Source organism: Protopterus annectens, chromosome 3.part1, assembly GCF_019279795.1.
Source record: "Protopterus annectens isolate FY-2018-M chromosome 3.part1, PAN1.0, whole genome shotgun sequence".
NCBI lineage: Eukaryota > Metazoa > Chordata > Ceratodontiformes > Protopteridae > Protopterus > Protopterus annectens.
Window position 1 is genome coordinate 1,646,091,700 of NC_056732.1, and position 22,623 is coordinate 1,646,114,322.

General features: G+C 37.7%; 1 protein-coding gene across 1 annotated transcript in view; it reads right to left on the reverse strand.

Annotated features, from left to right (window-relative positions):
* Positions 1–22,623, reverse strand: part of LRRD1 (leucine rich repeats and death domain containing 1) — a 418,673-nt gene that overhangs the window by 108,813 nt on the left and 287,237 nt on the right. Inside the window, exon 5 of the mRNA XM_044067671.1 lies at positions 8,019–8,139. Within this exon, the coding sequence (XP_043923606.1) occupies positions 8,019–8,139 (121 nt within the window). The remainder of the gene's footprint in view (positions 1–8,018; positions 8,140–22,623) is intronic.

A 22,623-nucleotide genomic window follows, 5' to 3' on the forward strand; every position in this document is an offset into this window, starting at 1 on the left:
GGAATTACCTGACTCCTCAGAGGACTCCATCTGCTATGGAGCAGCAGTTTTGTGGCCTATGGAGGAAGGAGACAGGGAGTTTGAGTTTTGGGGTGGGGCCACTCCCAATGAGGCCTGCATCTCTGCTCTCTGTGGAGATGCAGTTGTCCCTCAAAATGTAAAAGGCCATTCCATTCTCCACCAGATCCAATAAAGCTGCCCTAGCCACCAGATCCATTGCCCCCACAGCAGAAATGTCTGGAGCTGAGGACAGAACCCCAGAACCAGAGAAGCTGGACAGTCTAGAAGAGGGTATCAGAATCGACAACTCAAAAGCTAAGAAATCTGACACCACCAATGGAACTGTACATGACAGCTCCAAAGATGGAGCCAAAAACCTTCTTCATAACACAGACTTTGAGACTACTTCATTACTGACAGCATTTCAGTCATGCGCATCAGATCCAACAACCTCAGAGTGGATACCAGAGTGACTATCCACTTGTGGTAACAGGCGCTGGGTGGAAGATTGATGACAAACCTAGCAGAGTTGAGAAATACACTGAGTAAGGAACTAATACTGGGGGCATACGGGCTGGACCAGCTGCCTCTGTAGCTGTATCTTAAGAAACCTCCTCATCATATGATCCATGTCTGCTTCAGACATGCACTGGTCTATGGTTAATATTCAAATGGAATGTTCTTCGAATGGCCGTTCTCCGTACAAACATCATCGAAACTTCCTTAATGCAAAAAGCCATATGATTATAAACAATTACACTGAATGACCATAGTTGGCCAACATAAACAACATGAGCCGTAGTATATACTTATCTGTACAGTAGGGATAAGGAAACCTGCCCTTTCCTCAGTGTAGTGCGATCTTGGAGTTGGTATATATAATAAGCGGGGGGGGGGGCACAGCCCCCCACATGAGGAGGCTTACATCCCAACAAAAATATAATAGCTGTCCAGTTTCCAAAGCTTCAGGCACCTTCCATGCACCCAAATTGTCAGGCAACTTGAACTAAGCAGACTTAGAAAAGTTTGGGCACCAAGCCCTTCAGAGCTTTCCTAATAACAGAGAGAGAGGGAGTCTGAGTGTTGAAAGGACAATGCTAGGAAGAACAATAAATAAATGAATAGCCACACCCTATCATAAATAACACACCAAAAAAGAAGGAGGGTGGAGAGGGAGCACCTTCCACAGCAGTGATCATTTGAACATCTACTGTTAAGGAAAATTTACTTATACAGCTGTACTATGTTCATCATATTGATCAATGCTGCAATAGCTTTAGCTACATGGGTAAATTACTTTAGCTGACTACATTAGGGAAGTGGAAGGAGAAGAGTCCAGGAGCCCCTGGAGAATGGTCATTGCAAAGCCTGTTATAGACTTACAGAAGGAATTAAGCTTAGAATGCTTTGTAAAAGTATATACAGAGGACCAAGTTGCAGCTTATAGAATACTTCTAGAATCCAACCCTTTCCAAAAAGATATAGATGAAGCCAAAACCCTGTCAGGGTTGGCCTTGACCCTGCCTGACATAGTTTTCTTGTGGGCAGTATAACAAAAAACAATAGTCTTAGATAACCATTTAGAAATAGTCTGTTTTGACACAGGTTGTCCCTTCTTACCTTCACAAGAAATGAACAATCGATCCAATGATCTGAAAGATTTAGATCTGTCGAGATAATACCTGAGTAGTCTGTGGACATCCAAAGTATGGAGTATCCTTTCTTCCTCGTTTTTTGGGGTAAGGAAAGGAAATATTTTGGCTTAAAGTACACTCAGATACCACTTTAGGCATAAAAAAGGATTAGCTCTCAAAGAAACTCTGTCCCTTTGGAAAATGAGATAGGGTTGACTCACCATAAGAGCTAGCAAATCATACACTGTTCTTGAAGAAGTCACAGCAATCAGTAAAACAATTTTTTATGTTAAGAGCCTCAAGTCTGCCAGGTTAGTTGATTCAAATGAAGCAAGAGTTAGATTTTCTAACAAAATTAAGATCCTAAGAAGAGGCCATGGGTTTTCTTGAAGGCATCTTATGCAAAACTGTTTTCAAAAATATTTTGACTTGTAAATATATTGAAAGAGGAGGCTCCATGAGAAAACATATTGAAAATGAGCAACAATAGCTCAGTTGGGAGTGCATTAGACTGAAATGACTGATAAATGAACCTTAACAGAGGAGTAAGAAAAGACAAAAGATAGTAACTTACACAAATATTGTCAAAAACAAAACAACTAGCCCTGAATGGGTGATCGTTATGCTGTTGGCACTGACTACAAAACCTTTTCCATTTGCTAATGATTGTCTAGTAGCAGGCTTTCTTACCTCCATTAGTAGCTGCTCTACATTGTCAGTCAACAAGTGCCTAAATGAAATTAAGGCCCTGTGATCCAGGAAGTCAACTGAAGTTGACTGGTGTTGGGGTGTATCAGACATCCCTGTTCTTGTGTGAGTAAACTCAGTCTGTGAGGCAACTTGTGGTAATTGCCCCTGGCCATTTCCAGAAGAAGGGAGTCACCCCAATGATCTTAGATTCCATCTGAATTCCTTACATAGAAAGGGTAGAAAAACATACAGGAACACTACTGTCCAAGGAAAAGAAAAGGCACCTGTCTTCCAGGCCTTCTTGCATGAAGTCCTGGAGCAGAAACCTGACAGACTACCAAACCACATTAAGCAAGCACTGGTTTAGATATTTTTAAGAACAGCGTGGACACTTATTATGGGAACAACTGTTTTGGTAAACTGGCAGGCAAGAAGGGCATTAATGCCCATGCTTGAAATATTTGTATGTATGTATGTATGTATTGTTCAGAGAAGAGGCAAAGAAGTCTACTTGAGGATCTCCCCACAGATGGAGGAAATCTTGGAAGACCCCGAATCTAGTTTCCATTCATGAGCATCTGCTCTTGTCCTCCTCAGTTTGTCTGCCAGACAGTTTTGCTCCAACAGCAATTTAGGATGCCTCTTGAAGGGGATTGTGCTGTAAAAATATACTCCAAACTAATGTGGCTAGTCTGCAGAGGGGGTATGACCTGGTTTCCCCCTACTATAATTAGGATGACTGTGGTATTGTCTGTAACAACTTGAAAACATTCCACCAACCAAAGATGATTCAGAGAGTTGAGTGCCTTGATCAGGGCAAGCATCTATTTTATATTTATGTACCTACATCTGTCCTTGGTGTCCCACACACCTTGCTCTTTTATCCCTCCTGAAACTGCTCCCCAGGTAAAGCTTGAGGCATCTGTAGTGACTGACTGCTTTGGAACAGGGAGGGAGAAGAGACAAGGATGTAGGAAAATCTGTTGTCTCCACCAACTGATTTCTCTTTTGACAAACCCCAATACTAGGATCTGAAAGGCCAAGGAATATTGGTGCTGGGACCAAAGAGACTTCAGATAAGACTGCATCTCTTTCATGTACAGTCTTTCCAGGGCTATTATGAGAATAACAGAAACCATAAGACCCAATATCCGGAGATATTCCCTTGCAGTCACTGAAGCCTGAGTAGAAAACCCTAGAAACAGATCTCGATATAGATCTATTTCTTTCTTGTGGAAAAAAAAAATATTTCAACTGTTGTTTCTAGTTGACTTGCCAGAAACCCAATCCTGTCAGGAGTCAAGAAATACTTTGACTGTTCTCTTGAAACTTCAGCTTGTGTAAGAGATCTCTCACCCATGAAAGAGATTTCTGACACTTTGAAAAAGACTCTGCAAAGGTAAGCAAGTTGTCTAAATAAATATGGAAAATGTGGATACCCTGTACCCTGCAATGAGCTATAACTGGAGCTAGACACTTTGTGAACACTCGTGGTGTGGTGGATAGTCCGGAGGGTAAGGCAGAGAACTAATAATGTTATTTAGACACACAAAACTTTAAAAAAACATTTGAAGTTTGGATGAATAGGAATCTGATGATAAGCATCTTTGAAATCTAGTATTACCAGGAAACTATAATTAGGATGAAGAAGTAACAGGCTGTGAAGTGAAATAATATTGAATGTTGGCACTATCACAAACAGGTTTAAGAAAGAAAGATCTAAAAGTGGTCTCCAAGCATTTTGTTTCTTTAGCACTAAAAACATCCTTGAATAAAACCCCTTTGCCACCTGGGAAGGGGGCACTAGTACTATCACTCCATGAGACAGCAAGTGAAGGACAGGTGGAAACAAAATAGTCTAGTCTGGAAGATAAGGAATGACCCCCTGGAAAGGAGGAATTTTCCCTCATTGACATATGTAGCCTTGATAAATGATCTTCGGAATCCATTTGTCTGAAACTATCTGTTGCCAAAGAGAAAAGTGGAGATTCAGACTTTCTGGAAGAAAAAAAAAGTTGCCAGAATAGGTTGGGGGAACAAAATCTCTTAAATAGTGATTTTAACTTATTGGACTGTCTTTGATTTTGGGAGTTTCCAAAATTCTTTTTGGAAACCCCTTGCCATTTCTTCTTGAATGTCTGTTAAGGTAACTTTTATTGAGACTGTTTATTTTGTTTGTTACCAAAACTGGACGAGACATTAGAGAATCCATTAGAAAATTGTTAGGAGGATGGCTGAAAAATCTGAAGAAAAGATTGCCTAATTCAGCTTAAACCTTTCATCAGGCTTTTTGATAACCTCTGCAGCAGAAGGGCTAAAAACTAAATCTCTGTCCAAAGGAGAATTTAAAATTTCATTTTTAACATAATCTGGAAGGTTCTGAGAATGCAGCCATGCAAAACTCCACAAAACAATACCACAGCCCTTGAAGAAGTATCAACAGAGTCGCACACACTGTATGCAATGAGTAGTGACTTGAACAAAAGAAAAAATTAAATCATTTAAAGCAGATTTTTTACTCATAAGAAGCTGCAGACAAAACATTGCTCATACTTTCAAAACTAGTCATATAAGCCTGACTATTCAAAATTCTGAAAATCAAAGTTGCAGATGCATTCACCTTTTTCCAGTACTTATCAATAATCTTCCCATCCTTATCAGAAATCTATCTAATGTGCCTCCTAATTGTGGTGTTCCTGGTTGGCCCAAACTCACCTTCCATGTTGCTGGAGGGTGGATAACCAAGCCAAAAAGGCAAAGGCTTGCCTGACTGTATTTTAAAACATGTAATATTATTTTCTATTGATAAGAGCTACTGCATTTATATGATGTAATACTATTAAAAATAATAAAAACAAAGCAAACCCTGAATTATAACCATCTACTAACCTTATACAGAAAATTATGTCAAAACTATTTTAGGGCAGATCTGAGAAAGATTTACAAAAGCGACACTGAATATGTTTAACAGTAAAACAACCATGATTTAGCATTTTTAAAAAGTTTTACTGGTAAAACGGTCATAATCAAATATAAATTATAACAAATTGTAATCCTTGATCATATTGGAAGAATGATCATTGCAGGCACAAATCGGACTTTGTGTGGAAACATATAAGCTCTCTGGACTGTAAATGGTTAAATGAATAACTGAGACACGACTTGCGGCAGACTCACACAAATTCCACTTCCCACAGATGCACACTTCCCATAAGGTGTATCTGGCTTGGTATACACCCCTTTCCCAGCAAATATAAACCCAACAACTGCATGACTGTAACATTAACACAAAATACCACTCATCTGCCTGTAACGAAAACTATATCAATACAATAAAAAGGATTTAATTTAAATGAACTACTCCTGAGATTTATTCTTCCAAAGAACTTTGCCGGAAGTTGATAACCATACTTTGGATTTTAAAGTTTTACAGACTGCAGCAGGCCAGAATCCAAATCACCAACCACAGAGGTTGACCACATCTTAGCCTTACCAGAAATAGTAGGATTGAAATGAATTAAGTGTTGAGCAGCCAAAGGATTAATTAAAGCTATAGCTGCTGGATCACATTTGAGAGGAGTATATACAAACTTAAAAGACTGGTGACTTTATACATCCTACCTGCCTTTTTGGGGCAGCTGTCAGGAAAATTGCAGACAGTATCACACACGTCCTTCAAAGCTGACAGAACTGGAGGTGCAGGTTCTGGAAATTCATTCTGTACAGCTCATATTATTTTCTTAGGGACTGAGAAACTTCAGTGTTCTCCAAATTAAAACACTAACACATTCTAGAAATAGTCTCAGAAAAAGAGACACCCCACAACAGGAAGAGTCAGAAACTGAGCTCTCCTCTTAGTCTGAATCAGAACTCTGAGGAGAAAACCCTGTACCTGTCCCTTCATCCTCCTGTCCAGGTTTAGAATCTTGAATCTTTTCAGGAAAGGAGGTATCCTTCTTTTTTTTTTACTAGAAACTGCTTTATAGGAAGGATCAACAGCTTGAAATAAACCCTGAGCCAAACCAGTAAACTACTCCTTTCTAAGGAAATATGAGGAATTGTAGATACTTGTTTAGCTTTCTGTTTCTTTTTGCCAGGAAAAATGGAACCAGCAGTGTTGTTAATGGCAACAGCAGCTTCCCCAGGTATGGGCACAACATTCTGATGAAACAGGAAAGCCCTCCCAGTTCCCTCTCCCAGGACTAGCAACAGTAGATCTCCCTTGCCCACTGAGGGGACCCCAACAGCCGCAGGGGACTTGGCTAACCTCCAGTACATTGTGGCCTTAACTGCTACACCAGAAAGACCCTGGGTGAAAGATGAGTGGTCTGAGGTAAAACCAATGGTTACAGTAGAATCACCCACCTGTGGTTGAGGCAAATTGTTAGCCTGCTGAAATGGAATAGGCTGTTTACTTAACGTTTTCTTTTTGTGGCTGGAAGATGGAACGACTGTGGGACTGACAGATTCATCATCATCATCATCAACCTTCTTTCCCAATTTTCTAAATAGGGTCGTGGTATTGTTAACTGTTGCCATCTCTCTTGGTTCAGTGCCACCCTCCTTCCTTCTTTGACACTCATGGCTGAATGTTGCAGATGTTCTCTCACACAATCCATCCACCTCTTTGCTGGATGTCCTTGTTTTCTCTTACCTTCTTTTTACCTGTCCCAAATCTTTTTCACCAGATTGTATCTGTACCTTCATCCTCCTGAAAGGTTTTGAATCTTGAATCTCTTCAGGAAAGGAGGTTCCCTCTTTCTTTTACTAGAAACTGCTTTACAAGAAGGATCATCAGACTGAATTAAACCATAAGCCAAACCAGTTAACATCTCCTGTGTAAGACTGTTCCATGGTCAATCCGAAAATGGTGCCTTTTTCTTGGGGAAAGCAAGCAGCAAATGCAGGTAAAAACAAAACGTCTTTAAACATTACTTTTCATTAACAGACAACACAGTATACAGCACTTTAAAACCCTTTGGCAGCCCTACAAAGTGAAATAAATACAATTTCTCCACAGAAAAATGTTTTTCAGTTACTTTAAACAACATTTAAACAGAGAAAAAAATGAGTGCTCCCAGTCTCGTGACAGTCTGTTAAAACACAAATTTCTAGCTTTAAAATAACTTTTCTGAAGAGTAAAGTATTAATAATAAACAAAATTATTATAAATGGAAGGTTTTCTCCCCAAAGGGAACTTATCTGCCCAGCAAAGGAACAGCACAAGCCAACCATCAATCTTCAAAAACCGCAGAGCAGTGCACTCTTCTGTGGCACTAAAGCTCTGAAGAACTTGGTGTCCAGACTTGTCTTTTAGTCATCTCAGCTCGAGATGCCTTACAGTTTTGGTACATGGATGGTGCCCTGCTTTGGAAGCTGGCTGGCTGTTATATCCTTGGCAGGATGTAACCCATAGAGCTAAGGCTGCTGCAGCAATGATCAGTATGATGAACATTTGTACAAACTTCATAATCCAAATGGTCATTTTTTTTCTGAAAAAAATCTGTAATTCTAAGCAGTTTTTAACACTAATTTACTGCACTTAATCCATGAAACATTAACAAGGAGGCAAAGCCCCCCCACGCACACACAAAGATATACAATTCTCACTTTTCAAACACAAACACAATCATACACTTACACAGACATGCACAATCATGTGTCATCATTGTCATTATAAGTCAATAGGCTCACTTGTTTTTCTTTAATGAGGCAATGTCTGCTGCATTCAATCTCAGCTTCTGGCAGAAGAATTCAAAATCTTCTGGAGAGACATTTTGCGCAACAATCCTTATCATCTTCTGTACCAACTTTTCTGTAACACAGGACAAAAATCGATTAGTACAAATGAAGTTATGCAGCACATCACTTCCTTTAACATATTATGTAGGAGTGTGTGCCTTACAACTCACTGTACTGTAAAGGGATCAGATCACATAGGTCAATAGCTTATTCACGTATTCATATACAACAGGTCCTGCAGTTAATAGCCTGATTACTGTATTGCCCAACAACTGTTTGTGGTCTGCTTACCACAATTTTATCACAGCTGTGAATTAACTGCACAACCTTACACGTGCTAAGATGATATGAGTTCTGCCTGGATTACAATACTGTCATTAGAGACATATTAAATACACAAAGGATAACTATCAACCTTTCTTCACCAAAATGTATGATACAGTGCGTGGCAAGTGGGACAGATGTGCTATATAGGAAGTGCAAAACAGTGAAAACCAAGGGAGGCAAATGCCTTTAGCATTTGAAGATTGCAGACAATGACAAGTTAATACAAATGTATGGTTCTAAATTGTATTAATTAGTGCAGTGTAGGAAAATGCCATTTTCCTGTAATTCAGATGATTTCTGAGGCTCAGAATGGGTGACAAACCAAGCTATGCTGTTAGCTCTACTACTGGTTTCATTCATTTGCCCAGAATGCTACACTGCCAAGATCCCTGACCCAGTGCAGGGTAATTATTACTACTGTACAATGTACAATATTTTTTTCAGATTAGTTATACTCCCTCACACTTCTACCTCTCCCTCCTGACATGTTTTGCCTGATAGCGAAATCTCTTTGGAATATCTGTGCAAAATTACAGCAAAGCAAATCTTCAAATAGATTTAAACAAAATAAATTATATCACCTTTTATGTTCATGACAGGGACACTGTCCTTAACCCAATCACCCCAAAACAGCCCAGAAGCACAAAGGCCTATCTATAACACACCAGTAATGACAGTAAACAGAAATAAATACCATCATTTTAAACAATGGGTACAAGAACATTATCCAGATGTTACAGCAATTTCTACAGCATGACTTAAACAAAAACAATATCCTCACAAAAGCATCAATTCTCTCTGCTAGTATTTCTGTAGTTTTACACCTAGAAGAGCCAGTTGGTTACTAGAGACGACATGACTCATTCAAACTGAGCTCAAATCTCAAATCTCCAATATCTCTGAATTTAATCTAACAAGATCTCTTGTACCTATCGAATCGGAATATATCTGAAACTCAAAAGAACTGTCATATACAATTCCCAGCCCACAAGATGGCAAGACGTTAGGGACCTTCTTTAAAGAAGTGAAGCAGCTAGGGACATTCTTTAGACTAGTGTAAACCAGTTTAAGGACAACAATACCATTTTGCTAGGGGACTTTTTTTGTTTTAAACAAGAAACATCTTCATTAAATTATCACTTATGACATAGACAATCTTACATTTATATAAATGAAAATAAACCATGCCAACAGAATTTCAGTTGCAAACATTATACAGTACAAAACATGCTGACACAATTGTAGCTGCAAACGTTATACATCACTTATAATATATCCCATCACTGTCAATCAGATATTATATAACTCATTCAAATCCTGCCTTGTTTTAAACCTCGAGCCTACTCTGCATGTATTGATCCCGCAATTCCTATTTTCTCCTATGTAATTTGCTCCTACCCTTTTTTAAAGATCCCAGTTCCAGTTGTTTTATCTCTGTTATTATCTTTGCTGTTTCTAGTAAAGTTGGTTTAGACTTTGATTTCCATTTTCTAGTAATTGATTTTTTTGGCAGCCATCATAATTAGACTCAACAAGGTCTTACTATGTCTATTGCAATTCTGATTTGGCATAAAAGCTCAAAACAATCATTTCCTTAGTTACACAAATTTGCTTACCTGGTATCTCTGACAGAGCAGTCTGCAGAGAATCTTTAAAGTCTGCCAACTCATTACATTCCCAGCAAATATGTTCCCAGTTAACTATTTCCTCCCCATCACACCTCCAACATTTGCTGTCTGCCTGAGGAAAAATTCTTTGGAGTCTACTTAGGGTATAAAGATACCTATGTAAAAACTTCCAAGTAAAGATCCTAAATCTTCTAGACTTTGTTGCACATTTGGGAGACATACATATATCCCTCCATTGTTTCTTTGTGAATTGCTTATCCAATCTCTCTTCCCAATCCTTTCTAATTGCCTATGATTGATTCTTACATTCATTATGCAATATTTTCTATGTTCTACTAATTATTCCTTTCTTAATGGCAACTTCTATTCTAGATTCTACTAAAAACTCTACCAGTTCTGGTCTTTCTTTCTCTGTGCCTGTATTCTGATATCAATCCTTGATATGGAAGGCAATCTCTAACCCGCAGTCCAAATAAGTTTTTGGCATCTTCCCATTCTATTACCTTTCCCTCTCTAGTTATTTGCTCCCAATACCTTGGTTCCTTTGCCAGATTTTTCCAATAAATTCCAGCCCCCTCTTGCCTATTGTCTGTATCCCTAACTGCAGTTGTCGCTATTAGCAGAATCTCCTTTCTCCACTGTCATGTTGACTTAGGTCTTACAATAGTTTCTGCTACTTTATGAATATAATATTCTGCATGATTATTGTTTTTCGCCTTAAAGGTCTGCATCCCAAAGCAGAGTCTCTCTTTGTTTCTTGAGCTTCCCCCCTGTTTCACCATCATCTTTTTCCATTTTGAATTATAGTTTTTTGCCTGTGCTATGTATAGGAGCCTTAACCCTGTTACTCTGAAATGCCTCTTGAAATCGGGTAATCCCAATCGGCCTTGTTCCACTGGAAGAATAAGCTTATCCCACTTAACTCTTCCTGTCTTCCCTTCCCAGATAAAATTCTTCAAATTGTTATCCAGAACTTCTCTGGTTGATAAAAATATGCCTGACCTATGTATAAGACTAAAGGGACTAGAAACATTTTAACTGCTTGTATCTTACTATTGATATCCATATAACAGATCTTCTATTTTCTCAGTTTTTGTATTATCTTTTGCTTAGTCTTTTACCAAATATTCTTAGCTGCCACACTGGAATCATTTTTAATCCATACTCCTAAATACTTCATTTTATCATGTCCCCATAAATATGGATATTACTGAAAAAAAATGTGTGTGGGTACATAATTTACAGCTATTGCCTTTGTTTTAGCTTCATTAATTTTGTATCCTGAAAAGATCGGAAACTGTTTCAATATGTTCCACAACAGTGTAATATTCCTTTCTGCTTTTGTCAGGTATAAAATAATATCTTCTGCAAATAAAGCCAGCTTTTCTTGACTACCATACCAAATATATGCTTGAATTTCTGAGGCCCTTAATTTATTTGCCAATGGTTCTAAATATAATGCAATTAACAAAGGGGAGAGAGAACACCACTGCCTGGTTCCTCTTCTCAAGTAGAATTTATCAGAAAAAAACCCACTCACTTTAATTTTTGCCTCTGATCACTCATACATCTAATTTCATCAGAGAATGCAAATGATTCCATTGCCTGCTCATAAAGTCCCAGCTTACTATGTCAAATGTTTTCTCTGCATCAATACCCACCAGTAACAGTGGTATTCTCTTATATTCTGCTTCCCCTCTAGGTCATCAGTGTTCTGTTGATGTTGTCAAATGTTTGCCCCCCCCCACAAAACCCCATTGATCCATATCTACCAAATTTGATCACTTTTGCCATTTCTAACCATTATAGACATAAACACTTTATAATCATGGTTTAGTATTGAAATGAGTCTGTATGAAACTGGATCTGATGGAACTTTACCCTCTTTAGGTATTACAGCTACCACTGCTTTCTTCCAGGATGTTGGTACTTCTCCTCCTCTTAAAATACTATTAAACAAAACCATCCAGATCTTTATCGTTCTTTTTCCCTCAACTTCCAAACTCCAACAGGAATACCATCTATTCCTGGGGACTTTCCTGTAGATTGGTTATACATTACCATTTTTATCCCATCTCCTCCTATCCTAACTGTTAGTAATTGAGCTTCCTCTCCCTATAACATTTGCATATTTAATTCTTCCATAAACATTTCCATTTGTACCTTTTGTTGATTTCCATATTTCTCTGCTTTATACAGATTTTCATAGAATTTCCAAAATATTTCTAATAATTCTACAGGATCCCTCGTTATCTTGGCTCCCTAAGCTTGGTGACAGCCCTTTCTACTTTCAGTTGCCTGAGTTGTTGTGCTAAAAGTTTTTGTGCTCTAGAGTTATCAAATAACAGTTGCTTAACAGCACTCTTTCTAAACTTATACATGTTATCGAGGTAGTCCCTTAGTTTCTGTGTAGCAGTCTGCAGTTGCTCCTCTTCTTGTTCTGTGCAATTTCTCCTATTTGTCAGTCCCGCTAAATAATTCTTGTTACTTCTTAACCATATCTCCCTTTCTTTTAATTAACCCTACTTTTAAACTCAACTTTAATTTTATCCCACTCCCTAGCTATATTTTCAGAAGACATTTCTATCTTCTCTAATAGCTCCTGAACAATTTCTACTACCCATTCCTTAAATTCCTCTCTTTTTAACAGATACGTGGAAAAGAGCCAGTGTCTCATTTTTATTTCATTACCCTGTGTTTTTATTTTAGTTATTATTGGTGCATGATCTGAAACAGTTATTGGGTGCTTATCAAGAATTTCAATTAAAGGCACATGTTCCTGTGAAATGTAAATTATGTCTAGCCTAGCACAGTTTTTGTCTCTTCAGGAATAATATGCAAATTCACTCCGCTCTCCAAGTACTGAATTCACATCTTCCATACCAAATATTTTCATAAATTTCTTCAAAAATCTACCATCCTTTGTTATATTTTCCCTTTTGGGCCCCCAGACACATCTTAACTGCTACAAATCAAGTTCCAATCCCCACCTATAAGTAATATTCTTTGCTGAAAGCTGATTATTTCTCACAGAATTTTCTTAAGCTCCATTATAGCAGTTTCAGGTGGAATATAAATACATGCCAGTGTAATCCTCCTCCCTTTCCAGTAGCTCTTTAGTGCTACAAATCTACCATTATTATATTTTTTTATTCTCTTCTATCACTATTGGAGCTCCTCTTACAATTAATATTATTATTCATCTTTTCCTTTCTCACAGGTATTCCACTGAATAACCATCCTGAAAATCTTTCTTTATCAAATTCACATGTTCAGCTATTTCCAAGTGTGTCTCATGTAGTACAGCTATTTGTACTCTATATTTTTAATATAGTTCACTACTCTTTCTTTTTTGTATTTATCTGTAAGTCCATTGACATTTAAAGATGTTGCAGAAAGCATCATTGTGTTAATAAGTTATTATTACCACCTTTCATGTGTAACAGATTTTTGGTTAAATGTCTAGTTCCAGCTTTTGTGTTACATGCATACACTGGCAGGTTGATTTTGTTTATACAGTTGTTTCTTGTCATATCCATTTGAGCCTCTGTCATATCTTACAAAACTTTTTTTGTTTTATTGAAAGCCCTCAAACAAAAAAAAAAACCCCAATACCTACTTTAACTTAATACTAATGCACAAAACTATGTATATCTTCAAATATTGAAATTTTTGCTACTAATTGGAGCAAGTGTCCCAAACTGATAGCCACATTCACAAACTTGAGTTAGCCTAAAAGATAGGTCCATGCTAAGACACATAGCACAGTCTGTGCTTCTACTAAGTGCTGTCTGGTTTTGTCTTATCTTTATAGCTCACCCAGCTGGGAAAACACTTGAATATTTTCAGAAAACATTATCTCCTAGCCATTTCTCTTTATCAGACTGTCTCCATGGAGACATGAGGACCAGATACAGGCTTGTTACTAAACATAAATTTATTTTCTAGAAAAAAGCATTATAACATTCAATGTTCTTTATCATTCACTTGCTTTCTCTTAAAACGTGCTACTAGATCAAGCTAAGGGCTTTAATCTACTCATTCCCGTAGGCAAGAATGAAAAAAAGTACACCAATTTTTTATTTCATCATGCTTATTTGACCAGACTTTTCGCCTTCTTTTTTTTTTTTACAGTGCAGTACCTATGTTTCTTAAAACTGAACAAAGAGAAAGAGAGAAGAAGGGAGAAAGAAAAAAAAACAGGAGCACTTGTTTATATTAGTGTCCCCTTTACACTTAAAAATAACAAAGAAAACTTTACTTTATAGCATGCAAAGAAAATCATGCACTATAAAAATATTACTATTAAGAAAAAAATGTTTTACTTACAGTTAACTTTCTTCCTCATATTCCCCTCTCCTAAGTATTTTTCCAAACATTAATGACATGAATAGGGCATATGGTTTACAGTCACCTATAAGTTTTTTAACAAAGTCCACAAAGTCCAATATTTCCAGATTTTCTTGTTCTGTCAAGTTTCACAAATATAATTATTGCTTTGTAATCCACATTTATCAGTTTCTAAGTTACTGGTTTTATTCTTGGTCATCTCCATCTCCCATATCATGTCTCTGCTTCATTTCCAACATGCTCTCGATTCTTCTTGTCAACTCTTGTGCTTTTTTCCTTCTCTCAAGCAATTTCCATTGAAACATTGGAAAATCTTTCACTGACACAGTCTCTCTGAGGTCTTTATTATCAAAGAAAGGAACAAGAAGCAGAATCTCCTTCTGTTTCACAGCTTGTTTTTTGTTGGGCAAACTTTTGTATTTCCTCCTTAGCATGTACTGCATCAAAAATTATTTTGTCCCTCCAAGAAAGAATATTTATAAGATAGTTGGGTACAGCAGATTGAATCTCATGCCTGCTTCTCAACATTCCCTGAATAGTGGAATAAATTTACTCCTCTTCTTTCTGGTGTAGAGTGAGTATTCATTCTCCAGAAACACTCTGCTCTCTCCTACTTTTAGTAAGTTGTTCTTCTGCCACAGTTTTATCAGAATCAACTCCTTCTGCTAGTAGTATTGTATCTTTACTATTAAAGATCTAGGTTGCTTTTTCATAGCCAGATTTGGAGCATACACACCATATGACTTTTCAATTAACAACTCCTGCTGTGAAATACTAGTTGAGTTACTTATTTGTGCTTTCAAAAATGTATTACAGTCTGCCCCCTCCAGCGTCTCTGGTACAGCAGAAAATCTCAGGTTTCCCTATGTGGTCTACCCTCTAATTCTGTTATTTTCTGAAACATCTCTTCTTGAGCAGTCTTATATTCAGCCAGCCTTTTCTTCACTTTGACCTCTGCGTTTTGCAGTTTTATCACCTCATCTGAATATCTGTTTAAAGCTTCTTCCATTTTTCCAGCCTTTTGTTGTTTGAGTTGATATACTCCATCAGTGTTTTGTTTATTTTAATCAGGTTTGTGTGCAGTTGTCATACTTACCTCTAGGTTACTGGGAGCCATGTCTGGAGCTTGCACTGCTATTTGCTGAACAGCTGCAGTATTCTTCCCAGACAGAGTTTTTTCCCCTCACCTTTTATAGCTTATTTTCTTTCAAGTCCTCTGTATTTCTTTTTTCCTGGCATCCAGTCAGTGCACTTACTAGCCAGTTACTGAAATTTACCCAGAAGTATAGGTCCACTGGCTTTTTCTATTGAGTTTCCATTTTTAAACTGGGAGAGCTAGACTTAAGCTGTTACTCAATGTGCAGCCATCTTAGAAGCACCTGTGAGTGTTCTGTTCTCTTCTGTTTATATTATGGTTAACTGGTGACCACGAATGCAGAGAAATTATTAAAAAATCTGGAGTCACAGGTTGGAGCTGATTAGATGGTGGTCCAGGATTTACAATAACTAATGGTATTGCCCAATACAGCTGTTAACCACAGGACTGCGCTGCCTATGAAGAAACTAATCTGGGAGGATAACCTGGAAACCTATTTGGTGGTATTTGAGTGTTGTGCCACCACAGAAACCTGGAACAGAACAGACTGTGCAAAAATCTTAATTTGGCTGACTGAAAGTACAAAAAGACATGGAAGGCATGCATTACATGGACTACAGCAATCTTAAGAAACAACTATAGGTCAGGGCTTAAGGTATAAGCAGTACAATTTCATATTTGGGCTTTTAATGTAGATAAACTAGTAAATGCATACATGCATGCTTTATGGCATGTTTTAAAATTATTGCTTGAATCTTATAGCAATAGTAAAGAAAAATGCTAAAAATGTTGACAGTAGACAGATTTAAAATTTGCCTGGTAATATATGAAAACGGGTATTGCAAAGTGAGTCCAAGAAACCCAATAAGCTTGTAATTTTAACAGAATGCGTACTAATTAATGACCAAATGCTTTAAATTAACTGGCTGCTTTTAAGGCAGAAACTGCCCTAAGAAATTGGCCTTCTTCAATGAAAAAGAAGCAGGCAATTTGTGTTAATATGTTACAGATGCAGGAAGAGAGGTAATTTTGCTAAGTTCTGTTGTACTAGCACTGACAAAAATGTGAAAAACTGAAATAAATGCTTTAACATGCATTTCTATGTATGCTCCAGCATTTGGGATAACTGAGTTGCAACTAAGCAAAAGAAGTCTACTGCATTTTTAGAAGGAAGTGAAATTCAAGCCTTGATAAATTCTAGAAGCATAACTTCCCTTCTTAAGGGTCCCCTGGAGAGTAAGCATAAGATAGTAACAACCAGAAAATGGAGGTAATATACATTCATGGGAACACAAAACAGTATCAGTGGCAGATGTAGGCCTTGGCGCAGGGTCGTGCACCTCCCCTTTTTAAAAGTTGTTGCTCATTTGTGGCTTAAAAAAGAAATGCACTGTTCTTATATAGAAACTGGTAAATGTGCCGCCAAAACAGTACATCTTTCTATTTTAACTTACCAACAGTTTTTTCTTTTAATTTCTTGCATCAAAGATGTATCAGAAATACAATTGGAGGGTGCAGTCAGGCAATCTATTCTATGATTCTGAATACCTCCCCCAACTGCATCTATGACTATAGTTCAGTGAAGGCACATTTGGTGACAGTTATTTGGAGAGAGGACTCAGAAGACTAGTTTCATATTTAAGTAGTACTAGTAGCACTTAGTTGTAGTTGCTAAACCAAAAGTGCAGAGTTGATTTGATGGTGACAAGGCAAGTATCCCCCCCACTTTAAATAAAGTCATGAACTGTGCCCCCAGGTTCTTGCTCAAATTGTTTTAAATAAACAAAGCTGTGCCAAAGAAAAGTGAAAATGGACATCAGAAAAACAAAATGTGTATGTGTGTTCCTGAGTGTGTGTGTGTGTGTGTGTGTGTGTGTGTGTGTGTGTGTGTGTGTGTGTGTGTGTGTGTGTGTGTGTGTGTGTGTGTGTGTGTGTGTGTGTGTGTGTGTATGTGTGTGTGTGTGTGTGTGTGTGTGTCCTGTTGTCTGTGAGTGTCCATGAGTGCATGTATGCCAGAGTTTACATGTCTGTGTATGTCACTGTACTCGAGTGCATGTGTATATGCACATATGTGGGTATGCTCGAATGCATGCATATATGTGAGTGTGTGTTAGTGCATGTATGCTAGTATACGAATGTGCGTTAGCATGTGTATGTGAGTGTGTGATTACATGTATATGATTGTGTGCAAATGCATGTGTATATGTGAGTATGAATGAGTGCCTGTATACAAGTATGTGTGAGTACGTGTGAGTATGCACGAGTTTGTAGAGGGTTCAGTACCATAAGATGCTATTGTGGGGATCCAGTAAAGAAAGAGGTTGCTCCAGAGAAAATTATATTTGTAAACTTTAAAGCATGCATACCTCATAGCTGCACAGATTTTTGCTGAATGTCCAGATTTTTGCTTCATATTTTTGGTCTGCTCTCCACATAAAAGTTGTGGTTTTCTGGCAATTCATTGAGGACTGAAATCCCTAAATAATTACAGTCATTTGAGTTTCAGACTTCATTTCCTTCAGAAAATGCATGCTAACAGAAATCCTGTTATTCAAGTAACTTTTTAAGTTTATAAGAGCAATAATTAAAATATGTCCATACTATTGGCCCTTTGTCCCACCATAATTTTAGGCTTTAACTAGATTTCTTATACAAAGAGGTTGAGAGGTATTCACAGCTATTCAGGTAAAATAATTATTCATTTTATTGCAATATTCCTTTTTTCAGTTAAAAGAAAAGCTGTCAATGTAAAATTCAGCAAATATTACTCAACAAATGCATTTATTTATTTATGTATGTTATTTGTATTTGTTTACTGGGAAAGTCTGACTGGGTAATACCCATACCCTGGGCAATACCCTAACTGTTTATCCTATCTCTTTTTTTCACCCTCCAGTTCCCTTTAATTCAATTTCTGTGCATCACGAGTCTCTGCAACCAGTTACTACAGTCAATTACAAGGGCTCGGCCAGCCAAAGTAAAAAGCACATACTCCTGAAACTGTGACACCATAATAATATAGCATATGTGTTTCTTTTTAATTATTTAAACTTGTAAAGTGCTTACCTCTGTAAGCAGCACTGGTGTGCATAACACCCGGATAAACCAGGGCGGCAGCCGTAGGCAGTGTGTACTCACCCCTGTCCCCTAACCCTCCCGACTCCCATACCTTTTCTCAACTCAGTAAAACTTCTGCCCTATAAATGCTACTTCATAATAAGGAGTGTTAATTAATTAAGTGGGTTGCTGTTAATAATAACCTTAAAATAAGGAATGAGACTGCAACTGCTGCTTAACGGCATTGATTATTGTACACTGGACATACAAACATATCAGAAACCAGGACTGCAAACTCTAAAGTCATTTTTCTTAACAAACTGCATCAGCAATACGCTCTTACCTAGCTGTAGATTGTTTATTTGGTTTGCCTTGCTGTGTTCAAGGGGGTGCAACCCGCTCCATTTGCCCTCGCTAACGCTCGGGCTCACTCCACTTCCCTACCCTAACCCCATTCCCACCCCCACTTTCCTCAAACTTATACATTCACAGCCACTTCCTACTCTCAATCACCCAATCAACATATACCACCTACACAGTATATTCCACAAACCTCACCCCAAGCCCCTCCTACTCTATTTCCTTTATTATCACTAAATTCACTACCGCTTAAACTAAACCAAATCAACTACAATGCAAACCATTATTAGATCTCCCACATTTATCAGACCCAACGTTCACCACCCCTCTGGGATATCACTATATAAAACACAAATAATAATTTTAACCTTATTTCTATTAACAGTAGCAACTTACAACACCTCATACCATACCACCCTTAACTATCCAACCCCTTTCCACTCCACTTCTAACTGGTAACATTTAAAACAGCTTCCCTTACAGGATGCTATAGACTACTTCAATTCCACCTTCCTTACAATACTAAACTTACATGCCCCCTGCAGATCTATTTGCGTCAAATCAAATTATGCCCCATGGCTAACCGAGGAAACCCTAACTCTCCTAAAATATAGAGATAAGGCCTGGACAATATGGAATAAAGCAAGGTTAGAACTCAACTTGCAGGCTTACAAAGAACTTGACAAAATTAACTACTATACTGAAATCCAAACTAAACACCATAAAAATCCACAAATTTTCTGGTCTGCAATAAACAATATCCTACTGCCAGGTAAAATAAGTACACCCCCTCCTACCACTACTAATACTTCTGACAGCATTGCCACTCAATTTAACAAATACTTTACTGAAACCATCTTAACACTGTCAAACAAACAACCACCCCCTACTAATACAACCACCACTCCCTTTCCCAGCATCACATCATCCTTCTCCCTGCAACCTGCACCTACCAATTAGGAAATTGGTAAGAAAATTAAAACCCACTAAACTAGCAGCAGACAATTTACCAGCTGAGTACCTTAAACTAACAGCAGCAGGAATAGCATATCCCATATCAATGTTAATGAATAGATCCATAGCTGAACATCAAGTCCCTCCCATTTGGAAAACCTCAACCATTATCCCTCTTCACAAAGGTGGCTCTTCTACCGACTTCTCTAACTACCGCCTATCGCAATATTATCACCACTGACTAAAATCCTAGAGACAGTCATTCATACGCAAGTCTCACAATATTTCTATACTAACAAACTTCTAACTAACACTCAGCATGGCTTCCGCCAATACCACAGGATATCTACTGCCCTACTGACTTTTAGTAACACTGTTAACTATTACAGGAACAGAAACAACTATATATCCTCCACCTTCCTTGACCTGTCAAAAGCTTTTGACATGGTTTCTCATTCCAAACTCCTAAATGTCCTCTCTGACCTAAACATTTGTAAGTCTACTCTTAACTGGTTCCATAATTACCTTACTGGACGCCATCAAGCTGTTTCTTGGCAGCACACCCTCTCACCCCTTCTACCAGTAACACTAGCTGTTCCACAAGGTTCAATCTTAGGACAACTACTATTCTCCATATTTACAAATAACCTTCACCTGTCAGCCCCTCAGTTTACACTCATCCAATATGCAGATGACTCAACAGTAATCTGTGCTGTCTCCTCACTTCCTGAGCTTCACAAACTAACACAAGATTAATTTTGTGCAGTCGAGTCCTGGCACACAAATGCCAAACTAATACTCAACCCCAATAAAACTCAACTAATGATCTTCCATCCCACCAAAGCAGCCTCACCCTCCAATACATTTACCATCACCTCACTAAATAACACTATTATAACTCCATCTCCCAATACCAAACTCTTAGGAGCTGAGATTGACTGTAAGCTTAAATTTGACAATCACATTTCCCAAACTGCAAAAAAAGTTCATAAAAACTAGGTACACTATATAGAAATAAACTTTTACCAAAAATACTAAGATTGCAATTGCCCAATCCCACCTAATCTCAATGCTGCTGTACACAGCTCCCATACTAACTAATCTACAAAATCAAAGATGCAAAAACTCGAATCCTGCTATAAAAAATTAGCAAGATTTGCCACTAACCTACCAGCTAGATCTCATCATCATTGTCATGCACTCAAACAACCAAACTGGTTAGAGCTCCCCCAACTATTACACTACATTCAGTTAACCATGACCCACAAAATCCTCTATCAGCCCGGAAAAACACCTATTCTACAAACATTTGTCCAACCATATGCCACAAACAGAAGCCTACGCTCCATTAATAAAAAGTACATAAAAAACAATGCAACCAAAACTCAAGCAGGAGATTCCCTCTTCTCAAATTACATAGGCAAAATCTGGAATGAACTACCTGATAACATCACCACAATAGTATCTCTAGTCCAGTTTAAAACAACTCTAAAGCCCCACCTATTAAATGGATGGCTGTGCCCCTGCTCTACTCCTAACTTCCCACCTATAGTCAATGGCCTTATCACAACTTCTGTTTACTTGTCCTTACTCTTTTTCTCTCTACCCAGCACCTCCTACCTAAGTGTACTACTTACTCAACTCCTGACATAAGGAATCTTCCTATGCGTGCATTTTATTTTTGCCACACGTGCAATAAATGGTAAATGATTTACCATAAAACAATGTTTATATCAATATATGTTTGGCTGATGACTGTAAATATGTAATATGATATCCAGTGTTTGTAAATATGATTGTTCACAGGAAACATGTATTGACTGTACCATCTATACTGTAACAGTTATACAATTCAGCCTGTTTTTGTTCTTTGTATGTCACCTGTCTATTGTTTAACATTATCATGTAATTACCTTGAAATAACACATTTACAGCTTTAACATACTCTGTATATTGTTGTACTAAGTGTTTTATGTGGGGCTTTTCTCCCCTGGCTTTGGCTGAAAAAGGACATGTGTCCAGTCAGACTTTCCCAGTAAACAAATGTAAAATAAAAATAAAAATAAAAATTTTCAACTGAGGCCCAGGGAGAAAAGCTCCATTTACTTAAATTGCATTATAAAAGGTTCCAGTTAAACACAGAGTAGTTACATTTTTATTTATATTTATGCATAAATAGTAGTTACATTTATACATTCCAAGATTTTACAGCGGTAAAAATCACTAAAGAGAAAGCCCACATGCAACTTAGTGGCTTATACAGGCAGCAGCTAAGTATAAAAAATGTTTTGTCATTTCAGTGAGAGGGTGCGAGTATGCATTTGGAGAGTATTATACGGTGAACACAGTGTTAACCTTGTGATGAGCGTGTGCAGGACCAAGACTGGTTAAGGGGTTGTTTAAGCAGTGGTTTAAAAAGTTTGTCAGAGAGTTTTATGTGTGTGGTAATACTATTCCAAAGTTTAGCAACATATTGGGGGTAGAGTCTCTTGCAACATTATTTAACTTGTTTGTAAATAATAAGAATTTGTTACTAGAGTTGAGGTCCCTTGCTGGACTGTAGGGCAGTAATAAGTTTTGTAGCGCAGGGCATTTTTCTGGATGATGAATGAGTTTGTGTGCTGTAGTTAGTTGTGAATATGTTTGCTAGTTTTGCAGTTCAAGGTAGTTTAATTGCTTTAAGCTATGACAATGGTGGGTCCTATGAGGGAGATTGGTGGCAAATGTAGCTATTTTATTGTAGCAGGAGGCATTTCTGTGCAAATTCATCTACCAGGAAACTGTC